The sequence below is a fragment of the Chrysochloris asiatica genome, unplaced genomic scaffold (assembly GCF_000296735.1).
Source record: "Chrysochloris asiatica unplaced genomic scaffold, ChrAsi1.0 scaffold00151, whole genome shotgun sequence".
Lineage (NCBI taxonomy): Eukaryota > Metazoa > Chordata > Mammalia > Afrosoricida > Chrysochloridae > Chrysochloris > Chrysochloris asiatica.
The window spans coordinates 7,010,513-7,031,329 of NW_006408669.1; the positions used below are offsets into that span (position 1 = coordinate 7,010,513).

At 39.8% G+C, this 20,817-nt stretch overlaps 1 protein-coding gene across 1 annotated transcript in view; it reads right to left on the reverse strand.

The window, feature by feature from the left end:
- The window catches only part of CNTN3 (contactin 3 (plasmacytoma associated)), a 499,366-nt gene that overhangs the window by 45,978 nt on the left and 432,571 nt on the right, over positions 1 to 20,817 (reverse strand). Inside the window, exons 13-18 of the mRNA XM_006870787.1 lie at positions 15,385 to 15,502; positions 13,946 to 14,104; positions 13,695 to 13,844; positions 10,580 to 10,650; positions 9,355 to 9,589; positions 5,926 to 6,041 (exon numbers count right to left, since the gene is read on the reverse strand). Of these exons, the coding sequence (XP_006870849.1) occupies positions 5,926 to 6,041; positions 9,355 to 9,589; positions 10,580 to 10,650; positions 13,695 to 13,844; positions 13,946 to 14,104; positions 15,385 to 15,502 (849 nt within the window). The remainder of the gene's footprint in view (positions 1 to 5,925; positions 6,042 to 9,354; positions 9,590 to 10,579; positions 10,651 to 13,694; positions 13,845 to 13,945; positions 14,105 to 15,384; positions 15,503 to 20,817) is intronic.

Sequence of the window (20,817 nt, forward strand, 5' to 3'; positions counted from 1 at the left end):
TGAGCAAATCATCCGAGAAACTGGGTTGTATGAAAAAAATTGTGGCATCAGGATTGGAGGAAGACCCAACTGCAACCTGTAATATACATATGATAAAACCTTGCTTGTTAAAAGTGGAGAGGATTTAAAACATACTGATGAAGATCAAAGAGCACAGCCTTCGGTATGGATTATATCTCAATGTAAAGAAAAGAATCCTCACCACTGGATCAATAAACAACATACTTAACAATGGAGAAAAGATTGAAGATGTCAAGGGCTTCATTCTTCTTGGATCAACTATCAACACTCACGGTAGCAGCAGTCAAGAAATGAAATAATGTATTGCATTGGGAAAATCTGTTGCACAAGACCTTTTTAAAGTGTTGAAGATCAAAGATGTCAGCTTGAGGACTAAGGTGCGCCTGACCCAAGCCATGGTATTTTCAATAATCTCATATGCATGCAAAAGCTGGACAGTCAATAAGGAAGACCGTAGAAAAAGTGATACTTTTCAGTTATGGTGTTGGAGGAGAATATTGAAAGTGCCATGGGCTGCCAAAAGAACCAATAGATCCATTTTGGAAGAAGTGCAGCCAGAGTGATCCTTGGAGGCCAAGATGACCAAACTTCGTCTCTCATACTTCAGACGTATTGACCAGTCACTGGAGAAGGATATCATGTTTGGTAAGGTGAACAGTCAGAGAAAAAAAGGAAGCCCCCCAATGGGATGGATTGGCCAAGTGTCAGCTTCGATGGACTCAAATGTGGCAACAATTGTGAGGTTGGCCCAGGAATGGCCAGTTTTTCATTCTGCTCTACATAAGGTCACTATGGGTTGGTAATGACTTGATGGCACCTAACAACAACAGGGTACCTGAGACAAGCGTCTTAAGGGCTTGAACTCTAAAAACAAAGCTCAGAGAAGAAGTACCTTGCAGGCAATTTCTCTTTGGCCCTAAAGGATAACACATTGAACTGGAAGGTCAGTTTGAACTACAAGGTCGGCGGTTCAAACTCACTAGCCACTCCTTGGAAACCAACTCAATGACACTTAACAACATTCTTCCACAAACTCACTACAGGCAAGAAAGCTTCAAGTAAAGTATTTGCTTGAGAATTTCTTTTTTTAGAATATTTACTGGGAAAATATATACAAGAATTATTTCAAAATCCTCCTGAGCTCACACTGAATATTTGTTACTATCAACCTGGAATTGTGTCAAACAGACTACATATCTAATTTCATTCAAATATCTTAAGATCCTAACGAGGCTGTTGTTGGAAATTCCTGTTGAGTTGGTTCAGACTCATAGTGACCTTATAAAGGGTTTCGCAGGAACAGCCAGTGGGTTTCACTGGTTGAACTTATGGCTTGCGGTCCAGTGCTTAGTCTATAGCACTACACCAGTTACTAGGTCACTATTCCTATTATTGGAATACTGGTGTGGCACTGTGGGTTAATGGGCCAGACTGCAAAGCCATTGGAACGGCAAGGTTGGTGGTTCAAGCTCACCAGCCGCACCTCGGAAACCCTATACAGGGTCGCTATGAGTCGGAACCGACTTGATGGCACATAACAACAACAACAACGCCTATTATTATCCCCATTATGCATATGAAGAAAATGAGGGTCACTGAGTTTATAGAGTCTTTCAAAACAGCCAGTCAGTTGCAGAACCAGGTCTGACCTGAGAGTTCTATATGTTCTTTTTTATAACCAGCCTCCATCCATTCTATTTGCATTTCTTGTCAATGACACTGCTAATTCACTGTTATTACTGCTGACATTTCTTTAATCATTAGGGAGCTACAGTTGACTTTCACCATCTTTCTCTGCTTATATACATTGTCATGGAATTCAATGATTTTCTATCAAAATGTTTTTTGGGTTCTTTGAAAGTGCTAATCAGATTGTTCTGCTGTATTTTGATGGTGCTTAATTTTCTGCATTTCCACTTCCTTCTTCTTAAATCTCGATGGTGTCTTTGATCACATCTTACTGTATCAAAGCTAGTGTTTCTTAAATGTAAGTGTGCAGAAAGATGTTTCCTTGCTGATGGTTGTTACTGTTTTCTGCCGTCAAGTCAGTCGCTGACTCATGGTGGTCCCATGCATGATGAAAACAAACACTCTTTGTGCTTCTTTTCATCATCCCCATGGTCAAGTACAGATCACGTAGCTGTGATCTATACGGTTTTCATTGGCTGATTTTCATAAGTACATTTACAGGCTTTTCTTCCTAGTCTTAGTCTTCACGCTTTAATGAAACCTGTTTAGTCTAACAGGTTTAGACTAATAACAACACACAAGTCTCTGCTGGTAGAAGGGCAATGGGTACACATGAGGTGTACTGGCCAGCAACTGAACACAGGTCTGCTTCATGGAAAGTGAGACTTCTACTACCAAATCATCAATACTCCCTTTGTACGGATACTTCCTAAAACTGTAGTTATTGCAGACCTAGTACTAGATATTTGGGTTCAGTAGACCTATTGAGTGGTGTCTACAATCCATATTTCTAGCATCATGGATCTAGCCTATCCTTCTTCTATTTAATACTAAATATTTATCCAATTCAACACTTGTTTGGTTACAGGGAAGAGAGATGCTCTCAAAGTAGTTCAAGGAAAATAAGAGTCTAAAAAAAAGAAGGACAAGATAATGTTGTGAAAAAGATTAGTCAGGACATTTGAGGATTTGATAATTGTCAGAAAACTATTCTAGTTTGCTTCTGTACAGCTCCATGGACCCCCAACTCCTCTGTTCTTTAAAACTGCTTAAGAGCATGTTACATGCCAGGATCAACTCAATGGAAAGCAATAACAACATGTCTATTCCACCTCATTTCTGCAGACTAGGTTTTTTCGAATGTCTACAACTCGAGCTTGATAGATCTGATCTAAGCCTTGCATTTAACATATTATTGGATAACACTCACTAAAACTACAATCTCTGTACTACTTCCTTCAATATCTAAAACAAGAATCTGGTTGGCTTAGCTTAATTGTCCACAGATCAGCTGCATTTTTCAAGAGGCCACTGTATGCTATCATTTGAGGGAATGTAGGCTGCTACTCATCTGTCACTTTGTTGGACTGTGGTGACTTGCATGTTGCTGATATGCTGGAAGCTATACCGCTGGTATTTTAAGTATCAGTAGGGCACACCCATGGTGGACAGGTTTCAGCTAAACTTCCATACTAATACAGATTAGGAAGAAGGACAGGCAGACTACCTCCAAATATTTAGCCACTGAAATCCTTATGAAGAGCAGTGGAATACTGTCAGATAGCACCATAGTACTGAATATTGAAACATAATGAAGAGCGCCAGAATATCGCTAGACATAGTGCCAGAAAATGAGCCCCTCAGACAGGAAGTCACTCAAACTAAGACTGGAAAAGAGCTGCCTCTTCAAAGGAGAGTTGACCATGATGAGGCAAATGAAGTAAATCTTTCTAGACTTCATTTGGTGATGGTGCACAACTCAAAATGACAAGAAACAGCTGTAAATATCCATTAATAATCATAATATGGAATGTACTAAGCATAAATCTAAGAATATTTGAAGCTGTCAGAAATGAAATAGAATACATAAAGATAGATATGCGAGGCATTAGTGAGCTGAAATGGAAAAGTACTGGCCAATTTGAATCTGACAATCACCAGATTTACTATGCTGGGAACGACAAATTTAACAGGATTGGCATCACATTCATCATCAAAGAGAACATTTCAGGATAGGTCTTGAAGTATAATGATGCTGTCTGTGATAGGATACAATCCAAGTACCTACAAATAAGACCAATTAATCCTACCATTATTCATATTTATGCTCCAACCAATAAAGTCAGTGATGGTGAAAATGAAGAATTCCACCAGCTTCTTAGGTCTTAAATTGATCAAACATGCAATTCAGATGCACTGATAATTACTGGTGATTGGAATGAAAAGGTTGGAAACAAAGAAGGATCAGTACTTGGAAAATATGAACTTGCGACAGAAACTATGCTAGAGATTGCATGATAGAATTTTGCAAGACTAATGACTTCTCCATTGCAAATACCTTTCTTAAACAACATAAAAGTTGACTGTACACATGGATCTCATCAGATGGAATACACAGAAATAAAACTGATTACATCTGTGGAATGAGGCTCTGAAAGAACTCCATATCACCAGCCAAAACAAGGCCAGGAAAGACTATGGAACAGACCATCAATTGTTCATCTGCAAGTTCAAGTTGAAGCTGAAGAAAACTGAAACAAGTCCACAAGAATAAAAATATGACTTGAACATATCCCAGTTAAATTTAGAGATCATCACAAGAACAGATTTGATGCATTAGACACTAATGAACACGACCAGAAGAGTTGTGGGATGACATTATGAACATCATACAGGAGGAAAGCAAAAGGTCATTAAGAAGACAAGAAAGAAGGAAAAGACCAAAATGGATGTCAGAAGAGACACTGAAACTTGGTCTCCAGTATAGACTGAGGAAGAAAAAGAGCTTAATGAAAATTTCAAAAGGCAGTTGGAGAAGATTAAGTATTATAATGAGATGTGCAATGGCCTACAGTAAGAAAAGCAAAATGAAGAACATGCTCAGCATTTCTCAAGCTGAAAAAACTGAAGAAAACATTCAAGCCTCAACTTAGCAACAATGAAAGATTCTGTAAGTAAAATTTTGAATAATTCAGAAAGCATGAAAAGAAGACAGAAGGAATCCATAGAATCACTGTACCAAATATAAATTGTTGATGCTCAATCATTTCAAGAGGTAGCATATGACTAGGAACCATTGTTACTGAAAGAAGAAGTCCAAGACGCACAGAAGGCATTGGCAAAGAACAAGGCTCCTGGAATTCATGGATTACAAATTGCAGTACTGGAGGGACTCACTCATTTATGCCAAGAAATTTGGAAGACAGCTCCTTGACTGACTGATTGGAAGAGATCCATATCTGTACCTACTCCAAAGAAAGATGACAGTATCATTCGTATCACATGCAGGTAAGACCTTTGCTAAAGATAATTCAAAAAATAGTTGCAACTGTACATTGACAGGGAATTGTTAGAGGTTCAAATTGGATTCATACGAGGACGTGGAACATGGGATGTCATTGCTGATGTCAGTTTCAATATGCTATGCTTAATTTAGAACACTTTCTACTCTCTCTACATTTATAAACCTTTCCTTTAAATCACTATTAAGCCTCAATATTCTTATAAACACCAGTCTGAAAGTTGGTTGTACTGTGGGGACTTGTGTGTTACAAGGCACTACATAAATGTACACTGTGACAACAGAAGCATCTAGACCATACTTAAGTTCATCATGAGTCCGAGTCAACTTGACAACAACCATAGTGATCCTTATCAAGTCTTTCAAAATGGCTAGTTCATCTTAACCACTCAAATCCTTCAGGTTGGAGTGACCTATTCTGACACTTATTACATTTGTATAACAATACACATATAATCCTTTGGTTCAAATGAGACAGTTCTTTGAAGTCAAGAAGTATGCTTCATAGAGCTTCTCTAGAACCTAAAATGCTGAAATGCAACAAGGCCACCAAAGAAGACAGTGAACAGCAGGAAAGTGAATTCCTGTTGACATCCATTTCCACTAAACTTGAACACTGCAATATGATTCCACCTTCATTTTTTTTTTAGTTAACCCATCTAAACGATTTGAACCACATGATTGCATTTCACATTCTTTTGCACTCTTCTGTGTTAATTTTGTCCTCCAAGGAAGTTATTTTCATTCAGCTTAAGTTAAATTCCATAGTCATTGATAACCAGTTGAAACAGTTTGCTGATAAACAAATTTCAACACTTATTGTAAAATGCTCTTTCAAAAGAGTTTTAAATTAAAGGGCACAGATAGCATGACAATACACAGCCACAAAAATCATTCCATTTAAAAGGCATTACCTCATAGCCAAGTAAATGTCCATTACTCAACTTCCAAGGAATAGTGTTCCATGAAACTTCGATTTCTGAGGAAGATAAACTATTTGCAGAAACTTGAGATGGAGCTACTGTAGGCTCTATTTGGAAATAGAAATCGAAATACAATTATAATTCAGGGAGTTAATTTAAAAGCCTGTTAAAATTCTCAGGTTAAAAAAAATGTAAATATTTTTCAAGTATTATATTTATTAGTAATATCTAAAAGCATGAATCATATTGTTATGGATCAAATCCCATTTCACAAAGAGATATGCTGAAGTTGTAGGCCCCTGTACTTGTGAATGCGACCTTGGTTGGGAAAACAGAGGTCTTTGAAAAGATTAGTTAAGTCATGCCATGGTAAATGGTGCCTAATCCTAACTCCTTCTGAGTGGTGTCTTATAAGAGCATAGAACAGACATGGAGGCAGGGTCACGACAGGAGGAGGACTAGTGAGGACCTGTTACAAGCCATCTGTCTACATTCACAGATACCAGAATCTGAAAGAGACAGGGTGTATGCTCCCCTAGAGTGGAAAGAGAAAAAGCATACTACCACTAATAGTCTCTGGTAGCGTAGTGGTTACGAATCGGGCTGCTAATCTCATGGTCAGCTGTTCGAAACGACTAGCTGTTCCATGGGAGAAAGATGAGGCTTTCTGCTCCAGTTAAGATTTACAGCCTCGGAAACCCTGTACAGGGTCACTATGAGTCGGAACCAACTCCACGGAACATAACAACAACAACAACAAATAATATTCTGGATTCCTGGTTAGACACAGTAGGATAAGCACTGGACTGCTAGTTTCAAGGCTGGTGATTCACAACCACCAGCATCTCCTCGGAAACAATATACAGGGTCGCAAAAAGTCAAAACTGACTCCACAGCACTTTACAACAACTAACATCATGACTACTAGGCTCCAGAACTGTGAAACAATATATTTCTGTCCTTTAAAACCAGTCCTTTCATGGTATTTTGTCATGGCAGCCCAAGGAAACTAAGATACAAGTCTCAAAAATAAAGACATTGAGCTATTTGTTAGGTAGAGAGGGCACCATAGCCATACATTCTGGACTTCCTCCTTGGCATCTTCCTTTACATCCTTTTCTTTCCCTTTGTTCTCTCTTCCTTATTCTCTCCCCTTTATCATGCAGTTCTTACTTGGAATCTCCTATGCCCATGTTGTTGTTGTTGTTGTTAAGTGCTGTTGAGTCCATTCTGACTGAAAGAGACCCTGTAGAGGGTTTCTGAGGAGCAGATGGCAGGTTAGAGCTGTCAACTTTAAGGTTCAAACTGACCGTGTGGTCCAGTGCATTACTTGGAGTACCACACCAGGATTCCTATGTTGTTAAGTGCTATAGAGTCAGTTCCAACCCTTAGAGACCCTGTACAGGGTTTCCGAGGCTATAAATCTTTATGGGAGCAGAAAGCCTCATCTTTCTCCTGTGGAACCACTGGTAGTTTCAAACTGCTGACCTTGAAGTTGGCAGCCCGACTCCTAACCACTACGCTACCAGAGCTCCCTAGAGAATTCATTTACTCACTAAGAATTTAGTGAATGCATTTTATAGCCTGAACCTAAAGGTGCAAGTTTACATAACACAGAGCAACAGGTGGGTGTCTCCATTTCTGCATGAATGGATAGATAAGCGTGTAGAGAATTATATGAGGGGCTACAAAAAGTTCATGAAAAAGTTCCTTTTTGTTTTTTAGCTTTTTATTGTGAATTGAGTGAAGGTTTACAAAACAGATCCTCAGTCTTATATGCGACAAATTACACACTTTTCTTTATTTCACTGATGACAATCTGCTCCATGTGACATCAGTTATCACATTTCTTCCCTATGACTGTTGTTTCTATTCCACCTTCTTTCCTAACCCTTTATAATCTTGTAATTTTGTCCTTAAGTAAATGCTGCCTTTGATTTTGAATGGCTGACATTCTACGGTGTGCACACCTCCCCCTTATATGCCTGGTTGAGAATTGAGTGATGAGTTCTAGACCTGAACGGTGACCTACGACCACAGTGTGCACTTCCTCCAGTCTCTTTCAGACCAGTAACCTACTTAAAAAAAAAAAAAAGTTTGAGTTTTTTTTTTACCTTTCCTCTGCTCTATCTAGAACCTTCTAACAGAACAGTTGAGCTTGGTTAAAAAAAAAAAAAAAATCCATTATCTTTTAATTCATTCTTCTACTTTTTGAAGCCCCCACCATATAGTAAGAGGATTCCTTTAGAAATAGACAATTATTAGAGCTTTCAGTGGCTCACAGTGACTCTGTCCTCTCAGCGCAGAGCTGTGGTGTAGGTCCCCATCCCCTGAGTAACCATATCTTTGGTAAATGACCCTGCTCCTGGCCATGGCTGATTAATACTGAGATAGACTCTGGGCCCAAGGATGAACCTATTAGATTTTCTCTCCTGAGAATTTGAAACTTGGTTTGGTGACCCTAGAGATCTGGGGACAATCACATTAGTGTTGACTCTGTAGTGAGGAAGACAAAGAAGTCAGTTTCTAACAGCCCAGAGTTTCTCTGATTAAGATTCTTCATAAGGTTTATTTTTTAACTCTTCCTTTATCTTGTTGAGATGCTTTAGTTTATTCACAGTAAATCACTCGTTTGTTTTTTTGTCCATCACATCTGCTTCTGATGTTAGAACAGAAAGTCCTTTAACCAGTTCACCAGTTTGGTAAAAAGGGAGATGGAAGAGCGGAAGTTAAGGGGATAAAGACTAAGACTGCAGATCTCTTCCCAACAGCCCGCACTCTAGTCCCGGGAGCATGGGGTAAGCAGTGTCTCAAAACGTTATTAAATGTTATCACATCCCAGACACTTCCATGGAAAATCCTGGAAACATTTGGAAATGAGTCATGGCTATAAATATAAAAAAATCGTTTGCAAAACTTTTTATGATAACTGTTTGTTTTCCTCTCAGAACTGAGGGAGATAAAAAGAGCAGACAACTACAGGAGGGTGGTGAGAAGTACTAAGGCTGCCCGACTTAATTATTGTCAGTAGTGAGAATTGTGGACGACCTCAAAGACCTTTTGCAATTTACTTCAATGTCTGCAGCATAGCGGGGGAAGCGAAATCATATTTCATGGGCTCAGGAATATTTAAGAATAAAAGTTTTGCATTCAGATACTTGGCCCTACCACTTACTCCATGGACTTTGGCTAGTTTATTAGCCTCTCATCTATCTTCCATTTTCCTGTGTTTAGAAGGGGGGACATAATAGAACCTAACCTCCTTTATTTTTGTTATTCTTTATGAAAAGAACTGGAGATCTCATTTGATGCGCTCTTAAAGAAATACATATGAAGCCACAAAGAACTTTCAAATCAGTTTTTGGAGGCCAACTGGTTTATGAGTTTGGAACTGATAGATCATCCTAATGTTTTCTATACCTTCTTCTGCAGAGAATACTGCTGTCACTGGGCTAAAGGGTCCTTCGCCTTTGTTATTGTAAACACCCACTTTAACTTCATAGCGGGAAAACGGTAAGATGCTTTCATTGCGAAAGACATATCTTGAGGTATCAGGGGATGTCACTACTGTCTGGATCCAGTTGGTGACTCCGTAGGGGCGGAAAGCAACGACATATCCAAAACCTTCACCATTCTGTAGCTCTTCAGGGACTGGCTATAAGGAAAGACATGTTAGATTATCCTCATGTAGGAGGACAGGCAAAAAATGAACAAAGCCTCAGTCTTCTGTAAAGCTATCACGTAACAATCTACATTACATTAAGTAAGCAGCTAAAGAAAAAAAAGATGAAAAAAGAAACATATCAGTGCAAGAGTCAGCTGCTTTGAAATACACATATTCCACTTTCACAGTCATGCAGATAATTAATTAGCACTTCCTGTGATTATTCATACACCAGTCTGAGTTCCTGACAATAAGATATAATTTCAGCTCAGTACACCTTACCTCTTACGACAAATAAAATCAATCGGTCTAATGTTGACGTTTTGGAAATAAAATCACACAAGGACATGATGATGATTAAGTATGAAGGAATAATAATAATAAAAAAGTCTGAGTCATGTCACCATTCCTACTGACATGCAGTCACAATGTCTTGATTTTTTATTCCTCCATGTCTTCAAATAACACAGACAAGCTTCACTTAAAGTGTACTCATTTAAATATATCCTAACGATGGGCCAGAAGGAACCAGAGACTGCAACACAATGGAGTGGCCTGTGTGGAGCTCTGTGGGAAGACGTGAGGGGGCGACTTGGGAGTCAGCTGGCAGCATCTGAGTCTCAGCCCTACAGCTCCCAGCCATGTGACCTTGGGCAAGATGTGCCTTCATGTTTCATCTATAGAATGTTCTAGGGATGACATGAGAACAAAGTTTGTCAAATGCTAGAAACAGTGGCTAGCACAGTGAGCCTTAACAAATGAGCAATGAGTCCTTGTAGGATGCTGTAGGAAAAGCATTTGACATGCTCATGACAAAGTCTACGGTTCTTGGAAACCCTATGAGTCAGAACTGACTCCATAGCACTTAACAACAACAATTCTGCTACCATCACCAGTACCACCAACCAACACCACACGGGCTGTGCTGACAATCCATGAGGAACAGTATTTTGAAGGGGAAGACACTGTACAAACACTTACATCCCAGGTTATCACGAGTTCAGACCGGCTTCCACCTCCTCCACTGACTTCTGAAGGGGACACTTCTGGAACTGTGTAGGTGACAGAGACAAGATGAAACTGTATTTGCATTGAGCAATATTAATCTGAGGTTAATAATATTAATCTCTCAACAGACAACTGTTCCAACAACTGGTACAACATGGCTTAACATGAGGAAAAGCGTACTCTAGGGTTGTATCCTCTCATAGTACTTACTTGATCTGCATGCTGAGCAAATTATCTGGGAAGTTGGACTCTATGAAGAAGAACGTGGCATCATTGTTGAAGGGAGACTGACTCACAGACTCGGCAACATACAGGCAACACAGACTTGCCTGCTGAATGTGAAGAGAACTTCTAGCAATATTTGGTGAAGATCAAAGACTATAGCTTTCAGTGTGGCTCACACCTCAACATTAGGAAAACAAAAATACTCCAACCGAACCAATTAGCAACACCATGATTAAGAGAGAGAAGACTGAAGCTGTCCAGGAGTTCATTGTACTTAAATCCACAATCAATATCTATGGAAAATGCAACTAAGAAATCAAATGATGTATTGCACTAGGCAAATCTGCTGCAAAAGACTTCTTTAAAGAGTAAAAAAGGAAAGGTGTCACTTTCAGGAATAAAGTATGCCTGACCCAAGTCAAGACATTTCCAATCAACTAAAATGCATGTTAACACTGGACAAAGAATAAAGAACAGTGAACAAGGATTGTTGAAGTTGAATTATGATGTAGACAGAAAATACTGAGTATTCCATGGACTTCCAGAAGAACAAAGAAATCTATCTTAGAAGATGTACAGTCACAGTACTCTAAGAAGGAAAGATGATGTCATTTTACTTCACAGACTTTGATATATATCATCAGGAGGGCCAGACGCTGGAGAAGGCCATCATGCTTGATACACTAGAGGGTCAGCTAAAAACATGAAAAGTTTTAATAGATGATTGACACAGAGGCTGTAACAATAGGTTCAAATATAATACTGATTATGAGGATGGTGTAGGACTGAGCAGTGTTTCATGCTCTTGTATTTAGAGTTGCTATGAGTCAAATGTCAGCTTGAGCAAAGGTGTCCATTTAAGGACTAAGGTGTGCTTGACTAAGTGTGATATTCTCAATAGCCTCATATGCATGTGAAAGTTGGACAATAGATAAGGAAGACCTTAGCAGAACTGATTCATTTGACTTATGGAATGAAAGGAGAATATTAAAAGTGCCATGAACAGCCATAAGAGCACACAAATATGTGTTGGAGGAAGAAGGACAGCCAGAATGCTCATTAGAAGCCAGGATGGCCAGATTGAGTCTCTCATATTTCGGGCATGTTCTGAGAAGGGACCGATCCCTGGAGAAGGATATCAATCTTGGTAAAGTGGAGGGTCAGCAAAAAAGAGGGAGACCCCCAATGAGATGGGCTGGCACAGAGACAGCAACAATGGGTTTAAACGTAGTGATGATTGGGAGATTGGTACAGGACCATGCGGTGTTTCGTTTTGCTGAGCATAAAGTTGCTGTGAGTCAGTACCAACTTGATGGCACCAAACAACAACAACAACATGAGTCAGAACCAAGCTGATGTCACTTAACAACAACAACAATATGAAATAAGGCACAAAACTGCTTATTTTTAAATACCGACTCAAAAGATATATGTGTGTATCTTTGGGGTCTTCATTAAATAATGCATACTGGCATGAAATGATGAAGATGATTTCAAATCTCTCAAACAGTGAGGAAAGATGACACAATTGGAAGATAACATTCTGAATACTATGAAGGCTAATAAGCAGGGAAAAGCCATTACTGGGGATGATGGGAAATCGATCCAACATGAATATTTACTCTGTGATTTTTCCAGGTAGAGATACAGTTCTCAGAATAGCATTGGCTTTGCATGAGAGAGATGCAGACGTAAATCCTGTTATGAGGTACACTTTATTACCCTCACACAGCCATCAGATTTCTTAGCCTCCATTGACAATTTCATGCATAGTAATCCCATGGAGTCCTCGTGTGGCACTGTAGGCTAAGCAGTAGACTAGTAACCACAGGGTCAGCAGTTCAAACCCACCATGAAATCCTATACAGGATCGCTATGAGTCGGAAGCGACCCAATGACTCCTAACAGCAACCCCCATGGCACAGTTAAAATACAAGTTCCATAAAGACCATCTTTCAATGTTTGTCATGTTCTGAGCTTTATCCACAACATCCACATAGTTAGACACACCATAAAAATGGTGTGTGAATAAATGAACAGTGTACCAAAAAAGACATGCTGCCCTAGTTCTCCTAATACCCAGAATAAACATTATGTGCATTGTCCTGGGTAAAATGGCACTCATTAAAATTATTGAACCACATTCCATGACTCCAATCTTGGCTCAGTTCCTAAAGTGATATACTGACTCTATTTCAAACATCCTTTTAGTTAATTCTAATTAGCATTATAGATTTTGAAAGAGAAAATCTCTAGGCCTCCCTCGATGTTTCAATAAAGTGACACTTTCGATTTTTAAATGTTAATGTTAGGATTATTTTTGGAATTAGAAGAGCAGTTTCATGGTTTATATTAGTAATTGTTTTGCATGGAAAATTTAAACAATGATTCCTTCTTAATTTAACACTTGGAAGCCCAAAATACACCTATTCATCAATCGTTGAAGTACATTCACTGAGCTTGGTGACAGGATGAAATTTCAAGCAGCAGAACTCCCAAATGTCATTATCCTACCAATTTGTCAATGCTTGTTATAAATGAAAACAGTACTTCCTCTGTTAGCAGGGTAACTATGTCAGATAGTAATTATAACTTTCAGTGACAAAAACATATTCACTCAACATGCACTAATGATCGTTTACGATGGTCGGGGCTTGTGGAAATGTCACACTACATCAGAATCACTTATACTTGTTGCCTTGACAAATGCCATTTTGCCAGTTCTGCCATTAGAAAGGTCAGATCATTGTTACAATGGGTTCCTGAGGGTGATCCCTTGCTGGTCTGGAAAGCAGTAGCAGTGGGGAAAACACCCTCCCGGGGGAATCTATTAACCCATTACTCAGAAAGCAAAAACACTAACCTGCCTCTTCAGTCCTTACTTTTTCTGAGGGTAAACTGGGTTCTCCACCTCCGATTTTGTTATTGGCTACAACACGAAATTCATATTCCACCCACGGGTTTAACTCGATTACAGTAGCTGTGTGTGTTTTCCCATCGATGACCTCGGGCACTATAAAGGAATATTGGAGAGAGGTAAGAGCCTGTGTATTTCAGCATTGCTTTCAAATCCATTTTATAGGTACAGATGGCATTTGCCTCCCTCTGTTTTACCTGTGGTGACGGTTTGCCAACCCACGGAGAAGGGTGTTCTAGCCTGGACTGAATAGGATATGACAGGGCTGTGATTGTCTATGCCTTCTTTCCAAGAGATTTGGGCTGTGGTATCTGTAATTTCAACAACCTTCACATTTTCTGGTGGTCCAGGTGAACCTAAAGAAGGCAAGAATGCAAAGAGTGGGTGTTATGTGTAGGAAGCAAAGATTCTGAGACTGAGACCCAATGTCTGAAACAAGTTAATGGCACACTGGGTAAAGCACTGAGCTGCTAACCACAAGATTGGTGGTTCAAACCCACCAGCACGCTGTGAGATACAGATGAGTTGGAATGGACTCAATGACAGTTGGTTTGCATTTTTTGTTTTGGTTGGTTTTGTACATCCGGGCAAAAGCCATACCAGTTGCTGACTCATGGAGACTGCATGTGTGTCAGAATACAACTGGCCACCACAGGGTTTTCAATGGCTCATTTGGTGCCAGGAGATTGACAGGTCTTTCTTCTGAGGTACCTCTAGGTGAGCTGGAACCTCCATCCTTTCGGTTAGCAGCTGAGAGCATTAACTGTTTGCATCAACTGGGACTCCATAGAGAATCGGTGCAATTTTATAAACATCATCCTCTTCTACTAAAGCGAAGAATATGTCACATAACCACTTCTACATTTCCAAAGGATCTCAATTGCAACGGTACTTAGGGAAAAGACCATTTATCTGCCAATACAACAACTCCTTTTTTTTTTTTTTTTTCTTTCAACTATTGTGCTAGAAAGATTTTAAATCTACTTGTAAGGCAGCTAGTCCCAAATTGTAATCCTCCAGGATTGTAGTGACACCCACAGTTCAAGGCTTCTGTTCATCAAGGTTTCTGGATGTTTCCAAGTTGACTGTCCTGTACTTCAGCATGAGACCTTTCCCTCTCATCCATGGGTTTATCTTGGGAGCTTCCCAGAGAGCTTCTAGTTGATTAAATTTGCCTCTGCTGTGCTGTTTGGTCTTTATTTTATAGCCCAGTCACAACTCAGTAACCTGGATAGGGTAGCTGGGTTTGGCACATTTTCTTAGGCATGCTGGATAATCCTGATTCTTTCAAAAGTATGCACAGATACACACACAGAGACAGACACATACACAAGGACACATGTAATATTCTCTTTCATATCAAACACAATTGCTGAGTTAATGAAATGCTTAAAAACACATCAACTTGGCAACAGCTCTAGAGTGCCAATTATAGTAAGAGCTACTTGAAGGACAAAGTTGAGGTCTGTGTTTCTTCGAATGAGCGCCTGATCCTCACTGTCATGCCTAGGAGGGGGAAACCACGTCAGGATTGTAACTCACATGCAGATGTGCCATCTCATCCTAGTTTCCCTCCAGTAAGCACTGCTTATCTAAGATATGAAGTGAAAAAGCATACCCAGGCATCATGGTTTACCTCTCACTATGAGGTCGGCGGCAGATGAAACACTATCCACCCCTGTGTGCACCATACAAATGTATTTTCCACTGTGCTTCAGCTGGATGTTTCTAATCATTAAATCACCAGATGAACTCTGTTAGAAAAACAGGTAATAAACACACTGTTATTGTAAAAACTCATAGGACCGTAGATTCTATGTCGAAGCACAATAGTAGGATGAGACCCATATTTAGAAAGACAATCAAGGTGATCCAAGGCTACAGCTGAACATAGGAAAAGTAAAACAAGTGAAATCCACACGTGACTGCTCTCCTACATGTCTGCAGCCAAACACACAGCAGGCCTTCCCCTGGGCCTTTCTGGTTTCAAAAATAAGTAAGGGCAGAGATTACAGTCTCACAGTCTGTTTACTTCCACTAGGGAGACACTTCCTTTTATAGCCACTGCTCAGTACCAGCTCAACTCTTTTCTTCTGGTTCCAACCCCTTTGCAATTATCTGACTGAGAAGAGGAGGGAAGCGTTAAGGTATCTGGTGAGAGATAAATGCAGCATGACAAGGGGATTATCACATTTGAAACACTTTTCTGAACACACTGGAGCTTAAGAAGCCTAAAGCTGTTTAATTCCTTAGCTCCAGAATTGAGGGGGCAGAAAGCACCCCTCCATAAGAAGAAATTACAGCATTTTAAGCCCTAAAAAAAAACAAAACAAAAAACCAAACAGTTGCCTATAAAAGACATTTGTTGGCTTCACCCACCCTTACCCCCACACCCAAACAAACTCATCAATGAAAGGAGCAAATGTATTTCTAAAAGTGCAACTTGAAATGATCCTCTTTTTAAAAAGAACATAAAGTCAGATGCATAAAATGACTAACAGCAGGCCAGTTTCACGCATTAATAAAAATATGGATTGAAATCAAATGATTTGCAAAGCAAAGCCCTTAGAAAATTATCACTCAGTGAAAAATCTCTAAACGGACACAGAGGGAAGAGCAATAAGTGTTTATCTTATTAATTAAAAAGATCGTCTTATACTCAGATGTCTCTAGTCTCCATCAAAAGATGAATTCTGTTATCTTCTTTTAGATAATTTCCTAAGAGTTTCTATACCCTGATTTCTTAAACACTGTTTCCCATCCTGAGGGTTCACACTGAGCTGTGGAGTCTCTGTTCCTTGGACTGCCTGGCTGTGGACTGAAGTTTTTTGAGTACTAAGAGAATGCAGCTGTGAAGTGATTGATGGTTGTAATTAAATGATAATTCAGAAACTGTTAAGTTTGCACATTCTACTTTCATCAAGCTGAACTTTTTTCCTTTCCTCTCCCTCCCTCTCTTCCTTCTCAGGGTTATTTCAAAATTTATTCCCAGGACAAACCTTCAATGCTTGCTGACCTTTAGAAATTCTTCAGACTTTATGAGCTCCATATACTAACAGGAGTTTGATGATCATTTCTCAAGAAATTTCTTATTTGCAGTGAAATAGGAATTGATACTATTGAATGTCATTAAGGCACTGGATGAAATGATTATTCACCTCTGCATTTATCTGGTAATTTTACAAACAGGCAAAAGGGAAGTGTAATAGAATTTCTTGTACACTTTTAATGAGTAGTCAGCTGCTGTCCAATTGTCTTTCAGAACAGACCTGTGCTCCACAGGCTTTTCAATAACAGTGATCTTAAGAAGTCGATTACCAGGCCTTTCTTCAGAGGTGCCTCTGAGTGCACTTGAACTACTAACCTTTACATTAGTAGCCAAACAATTAACCATTTACACCATCCGGGACCCCTATGTACTTGGTGTTGTTAAGTGTGATCAAGTGAGTTCCAACTTATAGTAGCCCTCCCTGTACAGGGTTTCTGGGGAGATCTGATGAGTTTGAACCACCGACCTTGCAGTTCGAACCAACCTTGCAGTACAATGCATTATCCTACAGCACTACACCAGGACTCCAATTATGTACTTGTTGTTGTTGTTGTTACGGGCCATCAAGTTGGTTCCTTCCCACAACGACCCTGTACAGGGTTTCCAAGGAGTGGCTGATGAGCTTGAATTCATCTACGAACCTATTCACATGGATATAACTTCTGGGTACACTGGCTAGTTTTCCTTCTTAGAGGACTAAGGAAGAGAATGTAGTCGGGCCTGCAATTTCCATTTGTGTTTTGTACTGGTGGGTGCTGAGAGATAGACAATATCATAAGGCACTTACTCATATTCTTCTTAGTTAATTCTGAAATTGTTACCATATAGTGAAAAAAATGAGCCAAGTAATTGAGCTAGATCATGTAAAAAACCAAACCATTTCTCCTATGGAAATGCACTCAGGATCGCCATTAGGGGAAATACAATTATTAATGATCAGTATGCTGGTGAATGGAGAAAGGAGACAATTACCTAAGACATGTACACAATGGGAAACATTGATTTTTTTTTTTTTTTCCTGCATGAGCATGAAGTTAAGAAGAACATAAAAGGTTTCAAAAAGTTCGTGTGAAACTGGAATTAAAAGATAATATAAGTGATGTATGCTCAACCTTGGAACAACAGGATTCTGTGATACAGGGATCAAGGCATAGTTTAAAAGGGTAAAAGAGGGAAAATAATGTTCAGATGCTTGACTTTCTTATGAATATTTGTTTCCCTTGCTTACTACTGTAAAACAGACACTTGAGTGGGATAGAAAGGAAAAGCAGGAAACATGATAACAGAAAGCTTGTAAACCCATCTTCGGTCTATAACTGATTGGAATACCTAAAAGGGGTTCTAGAACTTGCCCAGTGAAAAGCCTTGCAGAACCTTTGTAGTGTGGAATCCTGAGCCCCATCCATAACCTTAGAGATGGGACATTCCCACGCGGAAGGACAAGAAGACAAGCCTGGAAGAGTTGGAGCGACAGAAGATACTTCTGGAAAGAAAGGCCAGTAGGAAAAATCCAAAATAAAAATGACAGTCTGAATAACCAGGTTGTTTACCAGGGAGCCAAGGCAAGCAATCAAGTCCCTTCAGGACAAACTGCCCATTCAACACTGAAACTCAAAGGGAACACTCAAGCAGGCATGTAAGCTTGCTGGCAACCACATTGGTCAACTGGTGAGTGGAAAACGGGGAAGGGCAGCAATGAAGATATGGGTTAGTTCAAGCACATCCCATAGACTCCCATCAACCTGGAGATGAGAGAGAGAAGAGGAAGGAATGATTGGTCTGGAGTGTAGTGAGACCTGTGGACTCTTGAGCCCATGGACAAAGACAGAGGGCTAGAGCTGAGAGTGAAGCATCTAACAGATAGGAAGTGAGGGGAGATGCACAAGAACACCCAAACTTGTAAACAGAACCCACTCAATCTAGCCTCGATGGCTTCATGATCAGAATTAGACTACTGGAAGATAAAAAAACACAATTTTTGATACAGGAAATGAGTATAAATTGCCACAATTTCATGAATTTGACCCATACTTATGGATGTAATAGTTCAAAATACTAATGGAGAGGTAAGGAATCTTCACATCAAGTATCAATCCTATCCCCTTTGTACACAGGGTTGATAGGGATGGGCAACTTAGACATTGGCTACTTAAAATGGGAGGTGGAGAGGGGCTCTAAAGGCACAAAGTGACTGGCTTACACGTTTTCAAGAGAGTTTAGTTTCATAGTGTGCAGGGTAAAGTAAAATCCCCACTAAATAGTTTTCATCCTGTCATAAGATTCTTATGATGCAATAGTGATTAATTATTACCATGACTAATTGCGATTGTCACAGCTGAAAAGGTAGAAGTTTGGTAACAAAAAGGGGAGGAGTAGTTAATCTTACAGTCCAGGAACAGAGGACCCTTGGACAATGAAGGGAGATGAGTACGAGCGGAATGTCGGACCCTATCTAGAGAAGCAGCAACACGAGAGATGAGGACATGGAGAGAGAGAGAGAGCAGCTGAGGACTCCAGACTCATGGAAAGAGAAAGGCTTTGTGCTTGTGGCCAGGAGGCAGGCTTACAGAATGTGCCCTTTGGTTGTTGAAATTATTACATATTCCTGAATGTTTTTGCATATATCCTCCAAAAAAACAGAGGTAATAGAAGCAAAGACTGTTGAATGATGATGCACAGAAGGGATTGTAATTATTGCAGTGAAATGCAATACAACAGATAAAACCCATGTTCTCCCATGTAAACCATCCCTCAATTCACAATAAAAACTTAAAAAAAAAAAGACAATGCAACTTTTCCACAAACTCTTTGAATCCCACTTCCCATATAAAAGTTATGAAAAATGAAGGGTCCTCTGTTCCTGGACTGTAAGATTAACTACTCCCCCGCTTTTTGTCACAAAACTTCTACCTTTACAGTTGTGACAATCGCAATTACATTTACCTATGCTGAAGGAGCTCTGGTAGCGAGCGTAGTGGTTACGAATCGGGCTGTCAGCCTCAAGGTCAGCAGTTCGAAACTACCAGCGGTTCCGCGGGAGAAAGATGAGGCAGTCTGCTCCTGTAAAGATTTACAGCCTTGGAAACCCTGTGTAGGGTTGCTATGAGTCGGAACCAACTCCACGGCACACAACAACAACAACAACATGCTGAGTCACTATGAGTCGGAACCGACTCCATGGTGCACCACCACATCCATAAATATATTGTTGTAGTGGTTGCCGTTGAGTCGGTTCCAAGTCTGAGCAACCCTGTAAAAGGTTTCTGAGAGTGCCTGGTGGGTTTGAACCACCAACCTTTCCGTTTCCACTTCAGTGCTTAGCCTTCAACAACACACCAGGACTCTATAAATACTACAGCCTAGTAAACCTTTTGGGGCATTCTGGACCAAGCCATGGTATTTTCAATAACCTCATATGTATATGAAAGGCCTTAGAAGAATTCATGCACTTGAATTATTGATGCACTTAAGTTATGGTGTTGGAGGAGAATATTAAGAGTAATATGAAAAAAAAATTGATAAACGAAACAAGTACAAATTGTTACAATTTGATGAACTTGACCTATACTTATGGATGTAGCAGCTCAAAATACCAACTGAGAGGGAAGGAATCTTCACATCAAGTATCAATCCTATCCCCTCTGTATAAAGGGTAGATAGGGATGGACAACATAGACACTGGCTACCTAAAATGAAGGGACTATAAAGGGACATAGTGACTGGCTTACAAGTTTTCAAGAGAGAGTTTAGTTTCAGAGTGTGTGGGGGAAGGCAGAATCCCCACTGAATAGTTTTCACATTGACTAGACAGGTCTGGTGAAAAGAGATGGGGATAAGATTCTTACGATTCAATTGTGAGTAATTGCTATCTGATGAATTGCAACTGTCACAACTATAAAGGTAGACATTCTGTAACAAAAACAGGCGAGGAGTCCAGGAACAGAGTACTTTAAGACCATAAAGGGGAAAGAGCATGAGGGGAATGTGGGATCCTATCCAGAGAAGCAGTGACACCAGAGA